The following is a 19,178-nucleotide window of genomic DNA, read 5'->3' on the forward strand; positions in this document are numbered from 1 at the left end:
GTGCCATCTACATCTTTGGCCAAACGACTGTCAAGTTTGCATACCTGACATTAATGGATTATTAAAAAGAAACAAAATCATGCTATCATTTCATCTCTCTTAAAAATATACAAAAAAAAAAAAAAAAAAAAAAAACCCAGCATTTTGCACACCTATGTCTTTTGTCTCTCTGTGTTCCCTAGTGCCAGACTGGTGATTAGCAGGCTAAATGACTAATGGGTTACACTATATATCGGATCTCAGAGAAATAGCAGATGAGAGAGGTGGCAACACCTCAGAAGCTCTGCATGTATAATTGCATGAAGTTGGAATTTCTCATCTTCATATTATCATGAGTTGCCTAAGAAATGTACTTATTACTGGTTGTCAATATCTCTCAACCCACCCGCTTATTAATCACCATGGTTACCAATTGCAATGGAAGATAATTGGTGGGTGTCCACAACTTATCCCTTCCTGCCTCAGGTTAATGCTATGATATGCATCTATGATGGTGAAGGTGTCACAGAAAACCCACACATCTGTCATGTGAAGGATGTTGCTTCTAAACCGTGGTGTTTAGTATTTCTTTTTGGATTGAGAGAGATTTATTGGATAAAGGTGCTATTACTAGTGAGTGAGCTTCTTATATGTCTACATGCAGCAGCTGCTGCAAGTCACCACCGTTGCATCTTGCAACGGTGGTGACTTGCAGCAGCCGCAACCTTCTGAGGATCTATTTTCAAGTTTGGATGCTCTATGTGGTAAACAGAGGTGTCTGTTCTTCCAGATTAACAGTATCTCGAAATCATGTTTTTAGGAAAAAAGGGAAGCAAAACACCCATCAACAATCTGGCAGAGGTTCTTTCTTTATCCAGGGTTCATTCTATAGTCACAACTAGGTTTTACAAAGGCTTCTGGAAACCCTAGAGAAATACTGACCAATTTAAATGACTACAGTTCTGCAAGCAAAGCATTGAGACATGACTGAAAGCTTTTTACAGCATTGGATGTGAATAAAAAAAAATGGAAGTAAAGGCTCATGGTGGTAGAAAATGAGCTAAAACAGGTTTAACAGATCCTACTGTGACAAACAGATCTCAGAGATAAGAAAAAGATCAGTTTAAGGCTGTTTTTACCACTGAGGTATTACAGAGAAAAAAACAGAAATATCCAACAATGAGAAAAATACCTGCTTTTTTATAATAGGAGAAAATAACTGTTAACATCTGATGTCCACACACACAATACATAGAGATTTCTTCTCACTATATGACAAGAAAATCAGATTTTACTGCTGTATTAGGTCACTTAGGATAAACAAATACAAATTTCTGTTTGCTACAGTAACAGCCATTCAAATTTGCCCTTAACGGTAAAAAAGCCAGCCGAATGGCAGCAGAATGGCAGCAAAATCCCTCCAAATTCCAGCCACTGCAGAGATCTCCTCATTCTCCTTGGCTTGCATATTTGTTCTTCTGACTCCACCCTTTCACTGAATTAAAGTATCTTACCAGAAGATCGAGCTTCTCTTTAGATCTTAATGTCCACAATCATGACAGAAAGAATATTTTAGTATAAATATTGATGTTTAAAAAGGAATTGAAGGGGACCAGCCAAGGGCCATCAAGGAAAGTGTGGACATTTTGAATGGCTACTACTGTAAATGCCAACGTTTTGTTCTCATCTGTTTTAACTTAAACTGTATGATGTGGTTGTATAGTTTCTGTAAAGTGCCTTAAGATGACATGTGTTGTTAATTAGCGCCATATAAATTAAAATAAATCAAACTATATGTGAGTAGAAACGCTGGGGAATGCGTAGCCTATTCCATGCACCTGGCAATGAGAGAGTCTAGGAGGCATTACCAGCAACATAAAATTCCAGGTTACAGCTCGCAAAAACACTTTGGGAGGTATTCCTTTAGTCAGATGAAACAAAACCCGAATGTTGGTCAAATGATCATTGTTACAGTTAAAGCAACAGTGTGTAATAATTACAGGGATATACAGTCAGAAATGTAATATATTATACATAACTATGTTATTTATCATCATCTACGAGCTCAGCCTCTTAACCTTAATATTTGCGTTGCCTTAGAATTCGTTATTTATAATTACAGAGGAGCAGGCATGGAGGCAGACACCTTTGCGCTACGGCAGCGCAGAGCCAACAAACTAGTGATTTCGAGATCGCCCATTACGCTCGAAAGTAACTACGGCAAGTTGAGAGAGATGAACTGAGAAGGTACTAAACAATAGATGGCAGTATTAAAATTATCTATGTAAACAAACCTCATCACTTGAGAAGGTAGGTGATGCGGACGTCGTGGAAGACATTTTGTCCCGTAACGCTCGCCGTACTGTTGGGGGGGAGAAGCGGTGGGGGGGAGATGTTCATGTTGCTGCGGTCTGCAGTCTGGACGCTATATGTCGCTGAAAATAACACACTGTAGATTTAAATGAAAATTTTGCAAACTTTAGAGTACCACCCTTTCAAGTATTGGGGGTTGTAGTATCAGAATGAAAAGAAAACTATGTGGTTTATTGAAGCAACATAATGAGACATTAGCTGGAAACTAGAGCACAGGCACTTTGGTCTTCCAAATGGATAACAACTCAAGAAAATATCAATGTTGTTGAGTTGCCCTCAATAATTCACGGTTGCAATCCCAGGGTTACATCTGAAGGGTGTTTGAGAACATGCAGCCGACAGACTTGACTCTGTTGCACCTTGCTTTTCTAAGGTAATAGGCAAACATTTTAACATTTTCTAAGAACCTTTTACAGTTGCCTTTTGTATCTCTGCTTCTGTCTCCTTAAACCCCAGTCGGCCTCAGCAGATGGCCGCTCACACTGAGCCTGGTTCTGCTGGAGGTTTCTTCCTGTTAAAACTGACCCTAACCCTATCTGACTGGATGATCTGGTGAACTGTAAAGTGCCTTGAGATGACATGTGTTGTGAATTGCCGCTATAGAAATAAATGGAATTGAATTACTGACCCAAGGTCCGATTAATAATGAAAAAAAGCGTAAAATTCACAAATTCCTTCTGATGTTCTAGTTTTGAAATACTTACAGTATGCTAATCCAAACTCAACTAAAGCAGCAGGAACAGTCTGAGTTTAAAAAGCACAAAGAATTTACAGTCTGCTCTTCCGGATAAACGAAATCAGTTTTATTGGCCAAGACCTTATGCAGAAACACGGAATCTGACTTCAGTTTCATAAACATCACATGATAAACACAGCTATTACGACTTCAGAGGAAACAAAATAAAGAAATAAAGGCAGAGTACGTACATGTATATATACATGTGTATAATCATTCTATACAGGCTCTGGTAGTGCAAACAGTGATGACCTGAAGGTAAAAGTCTTTGTGTCCAGGGAGTGTGGGGTCTGCGGAGATGTTAGCTGCCCATATCTGAATCTTTACCTGGCCAACTCCTGGATGGAGGGAAGGTCAGGTCATGACCCTAAATATTCATCCTAATGGTTCATTGTAGACATATAGTTACTTCCTAACAGTGCTTACAGGGCCGTACCATCTCAGGTCCCATTGAGGGGAGCAGCAGTAATCCACTTTGGGCAGGTGTTGTTAAGGAAGTTGAGTTGAGGTAGTTGGGGTGTTTTTCATTTCCTTTTCAAAGTCCAACAGCATTTCCATTGTCTCAAATGGGATGCACTCCAGATGTTTCCTCCTTATCGATGACCTGGATCAGAACAATGATGGAGACATCATCTGTGAACCTCAGGAGTTTCACAGTTGGGTCTGCTGAGGTGAAGTCAGAAAAAGCAAGGGAGAGGGGCCTCTTGTTATCTTTTATAATCAGGGCTGAGTGAAATTGCACAGTGAAGCAGATATGGCTGTATATCCATTAATAAGGATAAGAAAGAAGCCAACTCACAGTTAAGTCCCCAACTATTCGTGCAGTTCATTGGTACCATGGTATCTTTTCCACCAAACTTTGTGCTTTTTTAATGCTCTTAAAATGGACTTAAAGTCCAATTCTTGTCTGTCCAACATCCGTGCTACCTCAGTGTTTCCCCCGTCATGGCGCTGAGAGGCGCTACCTGGGGGAAGTAGCCGCTGCTCTGGATTGTGTCAACTGAAAACGGGCAGGATGAGCTATCATCCGAATCAAGAGTCTTTTTCTCAACTTGCTGCAAGTCCACAGAAGAAACACTGTTCTCCACATCCTCCTCCTTGCCGCCCATCTCATCTAAGTGGATTCCTTGAAGGGTAGATGTTGCAGCGGTTTTCGGCAGCAAAAGATCCCCAGTAAAGCAAAGGGGGATCTGGTGAGAATTATGGGAGTAATCCAAATCCTTATCAGAAAAAAGCTCTCCCAGTAATCCCTCAAACCCAAGCAAACACCTATCTTCCTCTGTGTTTTCTTGAACATCTCTTAGTTCCTCCTCCGCATTGTTCGCCTCCTCTTCAAGAGGAACCAGGGCAGCTATCTGAGGTTTGTAGCTGCTGTATTGAACCAGGATTGTTGTGGTATCGGGTGTCTGGTCAGATCCAACCAGGGACTCTTCAACATGGATGGCGGGGTAAACTTCATCCCGCTCCTCCTCCTCCTCCTCAGAGATCACAAGGATCGGCGAAAGAGGAGGGTCGCTATAGATGGTGGAGAAAAGTGGCTCACTTCTGTCATCCTAGTGAAAGAAAGGAAATGATCAGAGGAAAGAAGACTCTTACATATTTGTTGGAGAAAAGTGCATTTTATGTAACCTGACAACAGCCAGATGCATGTCTCGCTCCGCCTAGCTCCACTCACATACATCTGGGAACCCGCCATAGGAATTGCCTTTACTGAGGGCTGGGCTTTATCAAAACTCCTTGCATATGATTGGATAAGCCACTTGTCTGTCATCTTTATTGACGTGCTATTTCAACCACTCACACCGACGCTAACCCGTGACGCTGTGAGAGGAGGAGCCATTTGGTAGATCAAGCTCTTGCCAAATCCGGTCGGGAGAAGGGCGAAAACATCGTTTCCACCAACAAAAGCCTTCAAAGCCGTTCTCTGATGTTCTTTTAATGAAACAAAATCAGATAGATTGGACAACACAGAAGAAATAGCAGCATCAATGCAAGCCGCCATTGTTGTTAGAATCTCACGGTCGCATCTCCACTCCAGGACACACCCGCCCTGCGTCCTGATTGGACAGACCATAAATTCGGTTGGGGAAATCGCTTTCAATGAGCGGGTTCCCAGATGTATGTGAGTGGAGCTAGGCGGAGCGAGACATGCATCTGGCTGTTGTCAGGTTACATTTTATGTTCTCAGCTAAATAAAACTGTGAGATCACTCTGAGACAAAGAGACTATTTCAGTTCCTGAAATGCTTTAACAGGTTTACTTATATAAATATGGAAGTACTGCTAAATAAATGATCTGTTGCAGCTATTGGCTACTGTATGTCAGGCATCAGTGCATCCATTGTTTATTACCTCCAGCAGTCTGATGGCGTTACTGTGTCCCGGTTTTGGCAAGTTGTCCATGAGCCATTTAGGTCCCCATGCTATACATTTCTGTTTAATCCTGAAACCAAAGATATTATACATATTTTAATTTTTGGACAAAAAAAGCTTAAAAAAAACAGCCATGTTTGTTTTATCGCTCTTAATGAAGATGATAATGATTTTATCAGACATTTTTACTTTAGTCACATTAAATCAACCAAACTTTAACATATTTTAGATATGCCTGCTTCCAAAACAGAAGGGACTGAATATCCGCCGAGAAAACTAATTTCAGCTGCATATATCCGAGATCTTGTTGTTTCGGTCGCAACCCAAAGCTCATAACCATAGATGAGGGCAGGAACGTAGATCAACTGGTAAATTGAGAGCTTTGCCTTTTGGCTCAGCTCTTTCTTTACCACAACAGACCGGTGCAGATTTGTGAAATTAAAACTTGCCAAACTTGAGGTTTATCTTGTAATAATCATAATGAAGCCAACGTAATCGTTCATGCTCGAAAGTAAGTTGAAACTGATCAACTAAACAGTTTTACTTCTCTAATTGTGCGGTTGCTGCCTTTCCTTCAGCATTGGGAGTTCATTTATACGCATTTCTGAAGCAGCAAACACTGGCGGCACCATGACCGTGGCTCCACGTCACTTTCAGGTTTCAGCAGAATTCTTTTAAAGCTGAAATCTTCTGTGTCATTATCTCCTCGTACAACAAGTTTTTTAACCTCATATTTCATGTTTAAAAAAACAAAAGAGGAAACACTTCTCATTTTTCAGATTATACGCATAATTTTACATTGTAAACAAATAATTTGGGGCTCACTTTCTAGGGGGAGGGCCACCCACCCGGCCACCCACCCAGAATACAATGTGCAGCAGCCATGTTTTTGAAACTTGATGCGTGCATTGATAAGACAACTGAAAGGATACATCAGCTAACAGCACAAGTAACAAGTTCCTTGGTTCCAATTCCTGTCTCTCTGCATGGAGTTTCATTCTGTCCTCCTTCTACAGATATGGATCTTCTCTCTGAGCCCCAGATTCCTGCAACTCTAAATTCCCTTTAGGTCTGACCATGTGCATGCCCATGCACTACAAAAACGATCAGGAAATAGGTAAACATTTCTTAAATGAAGTATATTTACTTTTAATTTGAGTAGGTAAATAAGGTGACTTGCCAATGGAATTAGTTTCAATTCAATTTAGTTTATTTCTATAGCGCCAATTCACAACACATGTCATCTCAAGGCACTTTACAGTTCAACCAGACCATACTGTCAAATTGATTTAAAGAATCATCTCTTTTGTTAAGTTGATTGCATCGACTCATTTACTCTAAGGTAATCCCTCACACTAAGCATGCTTGTAGCAACAGTGGAGAGGAAAAACTCCCTTTGAACAGGAAGAAACCTCCAGCAGAACCAGGCTCAGTGTGAGCGGCCATCTGCTGAGGCCGACTGGGGTTCAAGGAGACAGAAGCAGAGATGCATGGAATGAATATTTTTAATCTTAAGATAAGATAATTAGATAATATGGACTTGAAATCAGACAATGCAATTGTTTCTTTTCTATTTTAAATGCAAATGTTCTTGTTCCAAAGGCAAAGTATCTCACTTATCTCCTCAATCAAAAAATGCACTTATTAAAATTACCTATTTAGGTTTAAATTTTCAGCAGTGTGGTTATCTGTCCTGTTTTCTGTATTACGAATAGTGGTCTTTTCACTGTGCATGATAGGCATAGCTAAATTATAGCAGTTATAGAGGATTGGAAGAAGGATGTAACATGGAAAATGTGCTTGTTTTAAGACGAGGTAAAAGCTGAAGTTCTTGGCCTGCATATAAACTACTATATACCAAACAGCATCCCCAGGTTGAAAACTGGTAGTGCCAGCATCACACTGCATAGATGCTTTTCCTTAGCAGGGATATGAAAGCTCGTCAAAGTTGATGGAAAGACGGTTGGAACTAAACCTTAATGTCCTGGAAGAAACAGGTTAGAGACTCCAAAGGGTTTCAAACTGCAGCTAGAGCTACAAAAACATAATCGTAACTTATTCATGTGTTAGAAAACCCAGTTAAAGGCCAAACCCAGTGGATAACATATTGAAAGTTGCCGTGACTGATCTTGAAATATTCTCTCATTCTAATCTAATCTGTGTTAAAAAAAAAAAAAAAAGAAGAAGCAAAAATGTAACTTACTGCTACTTAATGTTGGTTTAAAGTCATAAGTGTCTAATAAAACTCGCTGAAGTTTGTGGTTTTGGCCTGATCATATATGATTGAAATGCAAGTGTTACATATGCTTTCACAGGAAAACGCACATCAATGCTAATGACATGACTAATAATGCAGGCAGATAAACAAAAAAGCAAAATCAGAATGAGGTTTAGGTTTCTGTTCATGATAACCTAGTGGGTTTTTACTCGAGTGTGGTTTTTCACTAAAAATTAACCACAGGGTCATCCATCCTTTTACTCGTAAAACAAAACTTATCAGCGCTGAGATTAAGTTGCAGGACAACGAGACGAAAATCAACTTGTTCGGTTGTCGGGTAGACAGAATGTGGTTTTCTGTGGAAATGTTAACATTTGAACTTTATAAGTAAACATGATTACCGTTTCCTCACGCAGCTCCAGCACATCAGGTTGGCCACAATCGCTACAAATACGATCATGGTGAACAAAATCACAACCACCAGGCGGACTGAAGAGATATGAAGGAAAAGTGATTAATTGGACAAATTCTTACCTGTCTTTACTTCTAAGCAGATATTTTCCTTTATACAGAGAAAGAGACCTAATTTAAAACAACATAAAGTTTATATATGGTGATTTTTTAAAACTTAAAAGGGAGAAAAACTGCTGACCAGTTGTTTCTGGAGGGGGAATAATGGTCCCTTTTCTTTGAGGCCCTTCTCCAGCTGAGTTTGAGGCTGTCATCTGTATGGCCTTAAGTCCTCCTGGACAGTCCAGCCATATCTGTCGTTGGCTTGATCCAGACACCATCACTATACAGAATAAAAGGAAGGTTAGTTTTTTTTTATTTCCAAGGCAGCTTAATACATTTTTTTTGGTTGTTCAGCATTAACCCCTGCAGCTCGACAGGGAAAACATCTCAGCAGACAGAAAAGCCTGTTGAACTGAAAGTCTGCGTTGTTGATGCGCCAACAACTGCAACACAAAAGGAAAATCATGCAAATATTCCAAATATGTTCTGAATAAAACCTGAGAATTGTGATGTACATGTGTATTTGTTAGTTCAATCTCTAAGGTTAAGTTCTCTCTGCTTTTTGTCATCTGCCAACAACACCTTTGTTTATAGATGTTGGAGCCTGACTTGTTTTTCATTGTTGTACTGCTTCTCTGTGACTAACTGGATTTGGTCTCTTTCATCCTCTGACATGGGAGCTGGCTCGGAGCTCGTCTGCCTGGCTGCGTGTTTCCAGGACGGGGCCGCCTGTGGAGCTGGTTAACAGTTGCCTTTTGTATTTTCTATGTCTGCTTCTGTCTCCTTGAACCCAAGTTGGCCTCAGCAGATGGCCGCTCACACTGAGAATGGTTCTGCTGGAGGTTTCTTCCTGTTAAAAAGGAATCTTTCCTCCCAACTGTCGCTACAAGCATGCTTAGTGTGATAGATTGCCTTCGAGTCAATAAGTCGATGCAATCAACTGGTTTTCCTTAGATAGAAAACTTTGAATCAATCTGATTGGATGATCTGGTTGAACTGTAAAGTGCCTTAAGATGACTTGTGTTGTGAATTGGCGCTACAGAAAATAAACTGAATTGAATTTAATAATTATTATTATAATTATTACAATTGTGACCTTTTTGTTAGATGATCACAAAAATACCAGGAATTTTGCTGCAATGAGACAAAAAAGCTAAAAAATTTCAACAATATTAATACTTTGACAATGCACTGTAAAATTAGTGGTCAGCAGCATTCAGCCAGTGTCACTGTGCCTTTGCTGTTTGACGCAGTTTGAGTTTCATATTAAAACTCACATGAGATGCAGGAGAGATATAGATTTGCAGTCAACAGTGACACACAGGCTGTAGGCTAGGAGAGCAGCACGCTTCTGCATTCTGACTGAGCCAGTTTCTGTTTGCACATCCATTCTCAATTCTATATTACAATTTAAGAGTTTGAAGCAACTAAAAAAATTAAGAAAAACAAAATTATTTTTGTTTCAACATTAAATTTAGAAGAGAATCAGTGGAGGATTTAAGCAGCAGATGTCCTTATATTATAAGACACTTTATCAAGAGTCATGTTTTCATGTCCTTTACGATGACATGTCAAAGTCCCTTTGCCAAATTAAAAGTTGAAAATGAACCTGGCAGAAGAAAAAGTGCAAATAAGATTTAGAAGGAGATGAAATGGGCTTTATATAGTTTTATCAACAAGTGTGGTGTTTAAACAAATGAAGGGAAGAAAACATTTAGAAAGAAATCAGATTAAGTGGGTAGTGCTCTAAACTCTAACCGCTTTTCAACCAGTCATAAGCATAAGCAATACATCAGGATCATTTTGTACTACAAAGGCTTTAGCAAAACTCAGTCAGAAAAGGAAAACAACAGCTATTGAGCGAGCACATGACACTTTAGAAAGAGGAAGAGGTAAGCTCTGAGGTGCTCTTATAGCCAGCTTCCACAAATAGCTGGCTCGTAACAGCCTCTTCTAACACATGTGTGCATGAGGCCACCTTCTTCCTGTTTCTGGTTTCTAGAAAACTCTAAAGAAGCTGTGAAAATGAAGTCAACTTTGACTCTCAAGTTTCTTCCCAACATCAACTTCACAAATTCCTCACATAGAAAAACATGGGAAACTGCAGGACTTTATAAAAACAGGATTTGTGAATATCTGATTGTTATGTCTGTTTCCTGAGCAGGTATCGGCTCTGATGCTATTTTCATTTTTAGATAAACAATTAGCATGAAGAAATTAATGATAATTTAAGGTGAATATGAATTTCTTTTTGTTACGGGAAGCCAGAGCTAGAAATACCCTGCTGATGCTGTGAAACTTTGAAGGAGGGGAGTATCAATGGAATGCCGCTTGCACCCTTTCCATTATGTAAGTGTGGTTCGTGCTGAGAAGCAAATGCATACCGTTGCATGTATAGTTTACCACACGTGTCTGCTCGCAGGTGTTATAGTAAGCCTTGGAAACAGAGATAAAGTACAAACATGCAAGAAAATGCTGTTAAAGGAGAACAAGAAAGGCAGAACTGATGCTGAGTGAGAACATCAGCAGGAAGCTCACTGCAATGTTGTGTTTCCTCCCACTTTCAAATCAACATCGAGCTTGAATGTGAATGAGAGACTCGGATTAACTTCAGGATTGGACATTGTTTGTCACATATTAACATTTGAGCTATTTTTATATTCTTTCTAATTCTAAACCACACTGCTGCCCTTTTTACGATAATAGTGTGTGCAACATTACATAAAATGCATAGCTTTAAATGTATTTTGCAGTAATCATTAACTAACTGTTATCAACTGAAGCAGCCAACAAGCAGAGGGATCTTTCTAATGCTAACAGGAGATCAGAGCAGGGCTCTTTCTTTCTGACATAACCTACCCCCTAATATGCATATAAAACAATTATTTGCCCCCAAGTACAGAAAAATGTTTATAGATGTTGGAGATTGGCCTGTTTTTCAGTCTAGTCCTGTTTCTCTGACTGTGACTAACTGGATGTGCTTTACATCCTCTGACATTGAGTTTGGCTCGGAGCTCGTCTGCCTGGCTGTGTGTTTCCTGTACAGGCCTTTTACAGCTGCTTTTTGTATCTCTGCTTCTGTCTCTTTGAACCCCAGTTGGCCTCAGCAGATGGCCGCTCACACTGAGCCTGGTTCTGCTGGAGGTTACTTCCTGTTCAAAGGGAGTTTTTTTCTCTCCACTGTCGCTACAAGCATTCTTAGTGTAAGGGATTGCCTTGTAGTCAATGAGTCGATGCAATCAACTGGTTTTCCTTAAATAGAAAACTTTGAATCAATTTGACTGGATGATCTGGTGAACTGTGCCTTGAGATGACGTGCTGTGAATTGATACTATATAAATAAACTCAATTGAAATGTAGGTATATTGCAATTAGTAACAGTTAATGGTCACTGATTACATACGTCGGTTACCATGTCGGCACTGATTTTGTGCTAACCAGCATTTAGGAAATAAACACAGAGGTTTGGCCCTTTGAGATTAACATACACTTGGATCAACAGGCCTCAGGGGGGTAAAGGATCAGATTATGGGGGAGCTCTACCTTCTGCGATTTTTGTAATGGAATGATGAATCCCTCATGTCACCGTTTAAAAAGGGACTGAAATAAAATGAATTGTTACTTTCCTCAGGTTTTACAGTTAAAAAGAAATTTGCTCACTGATGATGTAATGAAACAATGTAAAGAATAGTGCTGCATGCTTTCACACAGAGCTGTTGTGTTTGAGCTAAAAGCTTTGTTTGGAGGATGCTATGCACTGAGGCTCTCTATTTTCTTCCCCGCATCTCACAAAACTCTTTGATGGCTCCGTTTGCTCAGTTGTCAGATGCAAAACCACATATTAAGGTATGTCTTTTTTCTAAAGGATGCTCATCGCAGACTGAATTAGGTTTGTAAATGTTTTCCATAGACAATAGTGCAAGGTAGGCGTTGCATGTTGTACTTGCAGAAATAGACATTTGTAGCTCTTGAAGTTAAAAATAGTCTGACAAACAAACAAAAATGATTCTCAAGTGCAAAAATAATTAATGTGACCAACGTGCTGAAATTCATGTAAATACAAGCTATAAAACACTTCGCTTTTGATAATGCAGCCAAAGTATTAAAGACTAAAAGTGTTTCCTCTTGCAGACTTTTAAAGAATACAGTTTAATTTGAGAGATTTCCAGGTCTGGAAGAGTTTGGAAAAGGAAACAGGATATATAAACATTTAAATTTATTATCTGAAAAAAGGACAAAGAAAAAGTGGCTGTAAAATTAGATTTGACAGGGATTTTAACACGGTAACAACTATACTATAACAACGCTGAAAATGTCTATACTTGTTGAAGCTTAAAAAAAAGATGTCCACAGTTTAAAACAAAGTAGCAACTCTGCAAAAAGAGAAAGAATGTGCGACTAGGTTGAAATACCAAGACCATGTGACTGAACAAGATAAAAGAGATGTCATGTAGGTTTGTCAGAGGAAGTTATAGAACAATACATCACACCTGAAGAGAGGTCGGAGAAAGCTGATTCAAAATGATGGTTCAGAACATGGTTCAGGTTTATAAGTGCAAGCACAAAGAGGCCCTGAAAAAGGTGAAGGAACGGATAAAAGTTGGAGTTTTCCTTGACAGCAACAGGGAGACCAGATGATACAGTCAACAAAGGAAGCTAGAAGTGACGATCTATGATTGTAGGATTCTTAAAGAGACATAGAACACCATGAAAGCCTAACTGACTTGCTAAAAATACACCTTGGTTATGGATTTGCTTACTGCAAACATACATTTTGTGGCTGTGATTAGGACTAAGTCCTATGTGTGTGATACAAACCTTTGTGACATTAACAAACGTTATGAAGCCATAAGACTACTAGGAGCAGATCAATAACTCTTCTGGTCAAAGTCACTGATAAATATGAACCTGTAAATGCACGAAGCTGCTGTTAAAGTAGAAGCCATTCAAAATGGCCCTTCCCATTTAAAAGCCAGCCGAATGGCAACAAAATCCCCTCCAACTTCCAGCCACCCTTTCACTGAATTAATGGGTCTGACCAGGAGATAATGCTTCTCTTTAGATCTAATTGTCCAAATTATGACAGAAAGAATATTTCAGATGTTTGAAAATTAATTAAAGGGGAGTAGCCAAGTACCAGCCAAGGGCCAATCAAGTAAAGTGGGGAAAATTTGAATAGATACTGCTGTACTTTATCTAGTTGGTTCTCCAAATGACGGTGAAATACATCAGCTGCCTTCCAACAAGTGTTAGAATCCCTTTAGCTTCTCCAAGTTTTACAGTCAGAAACATCATCCATTATTTGTCATCAATGTGACAGTTTAAAAATTGGTGCATATCAGGAAGCAGAAGGAAAAGCCATAGGTTTTGTGTTTTTTTTTAACTGTTTTACATCTAATAAACTAAAGTTTCATTTACATTTGGATCCATCTTCCTAAATCAATTCCTTCCACTGCAGCTTTCATCCGTACATCTTTGTAAAATAGCTCTAACTCTCTAACGGGATCAGAAATGGTCAGGCCATACCAGCTGCACTAGACTTTGACTAGGCCACAGCAATACATAATCATGCTTTGATCTATAGCTCTGGCTGCACGTTTATGTCATGGTTTTGGTTATGTTATGCTTTACTTTGCTCCTTGTTTTTATTGGTTTAATTCCTATTGTGTTGTAATTTCTAGATTTGTTAGTTCTCATGTTGTCCTCTGTTGCCCTGTTGTGTGTGTGTGTGTTCCTTTCCCCTTGGCTCCCTCGTTAGCCCTCCCTTTGTCTCTGTCAGCTATATATGCTCTCCCTCTGCTCTCACTCTTTGTTGGTTCCTTGTTGTGGCTGGTCATGTCATCGCTGTAGTCGTCTGCCCTCGTCTCTCCCCGGCTCCTTCTACGTGTTTTCCCTTGAAGTCTACATGGTTCTGGTCTGTTACATTTTTAGTTGGATTTCTGGACTGCCTTTGTTAACCATTTTCTTTAAAACTACAAGTATTCACCTCTGCCTCTGCATTTGGGTCCTCCAAACCACAACCAACCTTGACAGTCTAGTTATTATTCTGTCAGGAGATCCATTTTTAAGGTTTTCATCCAACCATCTTCTCTTCAACTTTGACGAGCTTTTCTGACATTTCCACAGTATGATACAGCCTCTACTATATTTAACAGAAGGGATGACATTTTTTCAAGGTAAGATATTGACTCATTTTTCTATCCCACACTAAATTGGGCATGTGACAGAATGTAAAATCCAAGAAGTGCTGCTTAATGAAAGCAGGAAAGTCTATTTGGGACAAGCAAAGCATGAAAAGCCTTTGTAAATATATCTGTATTTTCAGTGCTTACCACTGAGCTCTCTGCTGTTGGAGTCCGGTGTCTGCCAATAGAATGTGTACTTGGTGATGAAGCCCCTTTGCTGGTGTGAGGGCAGCTCGTCCCAGCGGACCAGAATCTGTCCGTTCTTTTCTTCCATGTGGAACATGGGAGCTGCAAGTGGCTCTGGAACAATTAACGCAGAGACAGAACAGTCAGACGTTGGATGTTAATGTAGCACAGGCTGTGAAGAAAAGAAGGAAAAAGCTGATTTTTTTTACTCAGTTCTTTGGAGTAGATCAGTCTGGATGCTGGATCACTGACACCTCTGCTGGTCACAGAATACAAAGAGAGGTTGTACATCACACCCGCCATCAAACCTGAAACACAACATGAAGGTGAACAACCCCCCCACTGAATTATGTACATTAAATATTAGCTTTGTTCCTTACAGCTGTGGTGGGATTAATTATTTTAAATAATGAACACACGGGGGCGCTGTTTAACATCTTATGGAGCCCACACCAGTTTTTCTGCTTACTAGTAAAATTCAAAAAGTTTTCAAAAGGGTTGGGTTATGAGTCCCACTGGTGTGGGGGTGGGATAAGAGCATAAACATAAATAAAAAAGATGGGTCTTAACTAGTTATACTTACTCAGAGGTGCAAACATTTTGGTTATATATACTTTACTGCAGTTATACTACAGTTATAGTAGAGTAGTTATACTCTAACTTGAGTAAATATTTTAGGTCCTCTCCCCTCCTCTCTATCTATATAAAAAAAGTTGATCTTTTTGACTTGTTTTAGCAGCAAATTAAATAAATAGGCGACTCTACCTGTGATTGTTGTGCCTTTTATATGTTTGTCCACCTTTTTCCACTGCAACACATCAGCAGGCTCGCTCTTCCACTCTACTATAAAATACAGAAGATCCTTTCCAACTGTTGAAGACCAGGAGACATGAACAGAGCTACCGTCTGCCATAGACGCCACCTTTCCCAAAGAGGCTCCAGAAGCACCTAAATGATTAAAACATTTTAGAGATTCCCACAGACTTCAAAAATGAAAGAATGATTTGAGTCTCTTTGCTGCGATCTCTGTTACCTGCATGTCTTAGGTCTACAACTGCAGGTGGAGACGCCCCATAGGAGGTTATAGCCGAGACGCTCAGAGCTCGAAGCCCCTCTGGTGCCTGAACTGAACAATGGTTGGAGGCAGCAGCACACTCTTTATGGCTTTTATCCAGATAGATGCTGTACATCTTCAACTCGCCACTGTAATCCTCGAATGACGGAGGCTAGGAAGGGAGGCTTTTATTAATCATTTAGTCGTTTACTTCAGGTTTTCTTATTTCATCGAATTGCTCTGATTTTTTTGTTAGTGATATTTGAAAAGATTAAATGTAACATCAGAATCTCAAAAGGTAAGATGCATCTAAGACTTAATGAAAAAATCAATTCATATTTGACTAACCGATTTATTTCTGCTTCACATTAAAAGTCTAGATACCTCTTTGGTCCACGAAGGTGGAGCAAAAACAAACATGGAGGACATTTCATAAAATATTGAAGAATGAGTTTTATCGGAATATCAAACTGCTTCACATCACAATATAAATATATTTACATATAGAATAAAAACAGGCAATGTTACCACAGATTCAAAACCTAGAAATATTCTGAGCATATGTTGATGAAAGCGCTTCCTACTTAAAAAGTAGATATTAAATTTGAATTAAATCAAAAAAATTGAAACCCTTCCTACTTTCAGCAACACTCACTGCAACTCATAACTGCTCAGAATCGTTTATTAAACCGAAATGCAAAGCTGGAGAGATAAACAACCTTCTTGGGAGAAAGTTATTTCCATACAAAATCATAAGATCTTATAAACAAGCTTAAGGGTCTGGTTTTCTTACTACAAACTTTCTAAGCTTCAGTGATCAGCTATGGACCTGATCAACAAAAATGTCTTTATTTATAATGTTTTAACCCTGTTTCTTTTAAAAATTCAGGATAATAATCAAAGTTGTTCCTAATACTTATACCTAATACCATTTATACTTCAGTGATAGAATCTAGGTGTTACTTTATTGTATCTCTCACTATATCCATTGGTTGTGCTGTTCTTTTTTTACATCTCTTTGCAGGTGATGAAGCAGACAAGATGTTTTATCGGTGTTTCCCTTTTATCTCCTCTTTCTTTCATCTTTTCCCTTTTTCCTGGTTTCCTCTCCTGTTCTACTTGCATTGTCCATAAATTTGTAACACCCCCTGCATAATTATAATAAAGCTATTAACATGCATAAATAAAGCAGAACACCATGGTGATAGCCGTACTGCTCCACTTTTGAAAGCAAAATCTGTTCAAGACAATTATTCTTATTGCCACATTGCCAGACAGGACACTAACAAAAAACAAAAAAAAAAAAATCTGATCATGCATATGTAACTTTACTATAATGTTTTAACCCTGTCACTTTTAAAAACGTCAGGATAATATTGCGCAATATAACAATATCATTTCATTGTAATAATCTATACCTTACTGGAGTCATTATTATTTAGCTAAGTATAATAATGTGAGCTCATTCAATCCCTCCGTTTTATCAATTTAAGGCTTGAGCACAGCTCTCAGTCCTTAAGAGAAACTTTACACATGGAAGTAAATAAAGTTTTCTGTCCTCACTTTATTTTTCTCCATGTCTGTGAATGCACAGGGAAAAAAGGGTTAATTCAGTTTAAATGCCTGGGAATGGATTCTGGAAAAAAGCACCGAAATGAATATCAATAGAGATAAAATAGCCTTTAAACTTTTCTACTATTGTCCCATTTCCCATCAACTGAAAACTAATTCCACGGAAGTTGTTTACTGTAATGCAATATCACTTGCATGTATGAAGATGTTTTCCAGCTAAAGAAACTAATTGCACAGAGATTTTAGGATAGATATCCAAAGCAAAGCAACATCTCTCTGCACAGGAAACATAAAATATACCGATGCAATAGACTAATTAGTTTTGTTTCATTTAAGCTCATTTTCGTTATGGCCTGTTGGTATTTAATAAAAATTGAAAAAACATCTAAATAATTAGTTTCATCCAGACAATAAATTTCTTTGTGGTTGGACTCAGTGCTGCCCCAACTTGCTGTTCACCACAAACCAAAATAAACAGTTTTTCAAGATGATGAAAAGTTAAATTTGACACTGTTACCATTAGTTATAAAACTAAGTTTAAGGAAATTACCATCCAGAATTATAGAAAAGTGTTCCTTTAATAGGGAAGTGCAGTAAAGCTTCTGTCCTTAACATTTTTCCTGCAAACTTTTACATTTATACTTTAAATAGTTTTAAAAATGGTACTTTTACACATTTACTTGAGTAAAAACCTTTAGTTGATTCTCTAACTTCAACAAAAGCGTTTTAAACAGTAGGTTTATACTTCTACTGTAGTAATAAACATTAGTACTTTTGACACCTCTGATAATAATTACTATTTGTAGTCTTATTAAAGGGATAAAGAAATGTTTTAAGGACCATTAGCACAAAATATCACCAGTTTCCAGGAAAGACAATCATGGTATTACCTTCCAGAAAACGGTCACATTCTTCAGCCCATTGGTCTGTTTTCCTATCATTCTCCACACATGTAGCTGCTGAGATGGCCCTGATGGAAAAACACATAAGAATGATGACTCTTTGCCTGATATTACATGAGTCCTAAGTCCGAGTTGTGCGCTTGCCTTTCCCTGGACTCTTCTTCCTCACAGAAGGGCTCCATTTGCTGCAGAGAGATCTTTGCGCCTGTCTTGATTTTGAGGCGCAGGTTTTGATCTGGAACTGATATTCAGTCAGAGGTCGTAGGTTCTCCAGTCGTATCAGACCCTCGCTGAACTCTGCTACCTCTCTGTACTCCTGAAAGAGTCACATTTGTGGTTATTGCCTGGTCAAATTCATACTATAAAGCCAACATGGCTGTCCTGACGTCACTTTACCGAGGTGCTGTTATTTGCAAGGAGCCTGATTTGGAGGATGAAGTCCATTGAAGACTCAGAAGATTCCCACTGTAGCTCTGCTGATGTGGAGTCATTCATAAACTCCATCCTCACTATACGAGGGGTCTCTGGTATCACTAAAATATAAAACAATGATAACATCATCTGAAAAAGCAATTGTGCAGAAAAAAGAAAGATCTAAAATTTGTAGAAGGCTATCTGAGGAGAAACCTACTATCTTTTGCACACATGTAAAACTCTCTGTGTGTAGAAAAGAAGCTGAATCAATCAGCATATTGTTCTTTTGATGCAACATGGAAACATTATGTGATCTTTCTATTTGGGCGGGGTATCTGAAAGGAGCAAACCTTTTAAATGCTGCGAAAGACTTCAAACTATGAGTAGGCGTAACCTTCCATCAGGCAAAGGAAACTTATGGCCAGATTCAAACTGATCATTAATATTTAAAACCTTTACATGTATTCTAACTAAGCTTAAGCTGTTTAGCATATAACCCTATCAATTTTCTACCTAATATAAATGCACAGACCCATTTTAAAGGAAAAGTCCGCTCATATTCATAATTCAAACTTCTAAAAGTACTTTAAATATGAGGTTATTACATACTTTTGAATAAATGATAAGTGTTTTTAATTAAGAGTAATTTTCATGTGAATGTGCTTTACTGGAGG

At 38.7% G+C, this 19,178-nt stretch overlaps 1 protein-coding gene across 5 annotated transcripts in view; it reads right to left on the reverse strand.

Moving 5' to 3' along the window:
• Window positions 1-3,614: 3,614 nt before the first annotated feature.
• LOC107099583 (interleukin-12 receptor subunit beta-2-like) overlaps window positions 3,615-19,178 on the reverse strand; it is a 21,896-nt gene continuing 6,332 nt past the window's right edge. For 3 of the 5 annotated variants that reach the window (XM_015397772.1, XM_015397770.1, XM_015397771.1), the window contains 11 exons: window positions 18,487-18,623; window positions 18,235-18,406; window positions 18,079-18,158; window positions 15,596-15,788; window positions 15,328-15,510; window positions 14,772-14,870; window positions 14,524-14,676; window positions 8,331-8,471; window positions 8,080-8,167; window positions 5,440-5,530; window positions 3,615-4,641 (listed from right to left, as the gene is read on the reverse strand). In XM_015397772.1, coding sequence (XP_015253258.1) covers window positions 4,012-4,641; window positions 5,440-5,530; window positions 8,080-8,167; window positions 8,331-8,471; window positions 14,524-14,676; window positions 14,772-14,870; window positions 15,328-15,510; window positions 15,596-15,788; window positions 18,079-18,158; window positions 18,235-18,406; window positions 18,487-18,623 — 1,967 coding nt within the window. In that variant the 3' untranslated portion in view covers window positions 3,615-4,011. The remainder of the gene's footprint in view (window positions 4,642-5,439; window positions 5,531-8,079; window positions 8,168-8,330; window positions 8,472-14,523; window positions 14,677-14,771; window positions 14,871-15,327; window positions 15,511-15,595; window positions 15,789-18,078; window positions 18,159-18,234; window positions 18,407-18,486; window positions 18,624-19,178) is intronic. The other 2 variants (XR_001481966.1, XR_001481965.1) reach the window with 2 other exon arrangements.

Source organism: Cyprinodon variegatus, unplaced genomic scaffold, assembly GCF_000732505.1.
Source record: "Cyprinodon variegatus isolate N-32 unplaced genomic scaffold, C_variegatus-1.0 Scaffold886, whole genome shotgun sequence".
NCBI classification, from domain to species: domain Eukaryota; kingdom Metazoa; phylum Chordata; class Actinopteri; order Cyprinodontiformes; family Cyprinodontidae; genus Cyprinodon; species Cyprinodon variegatus.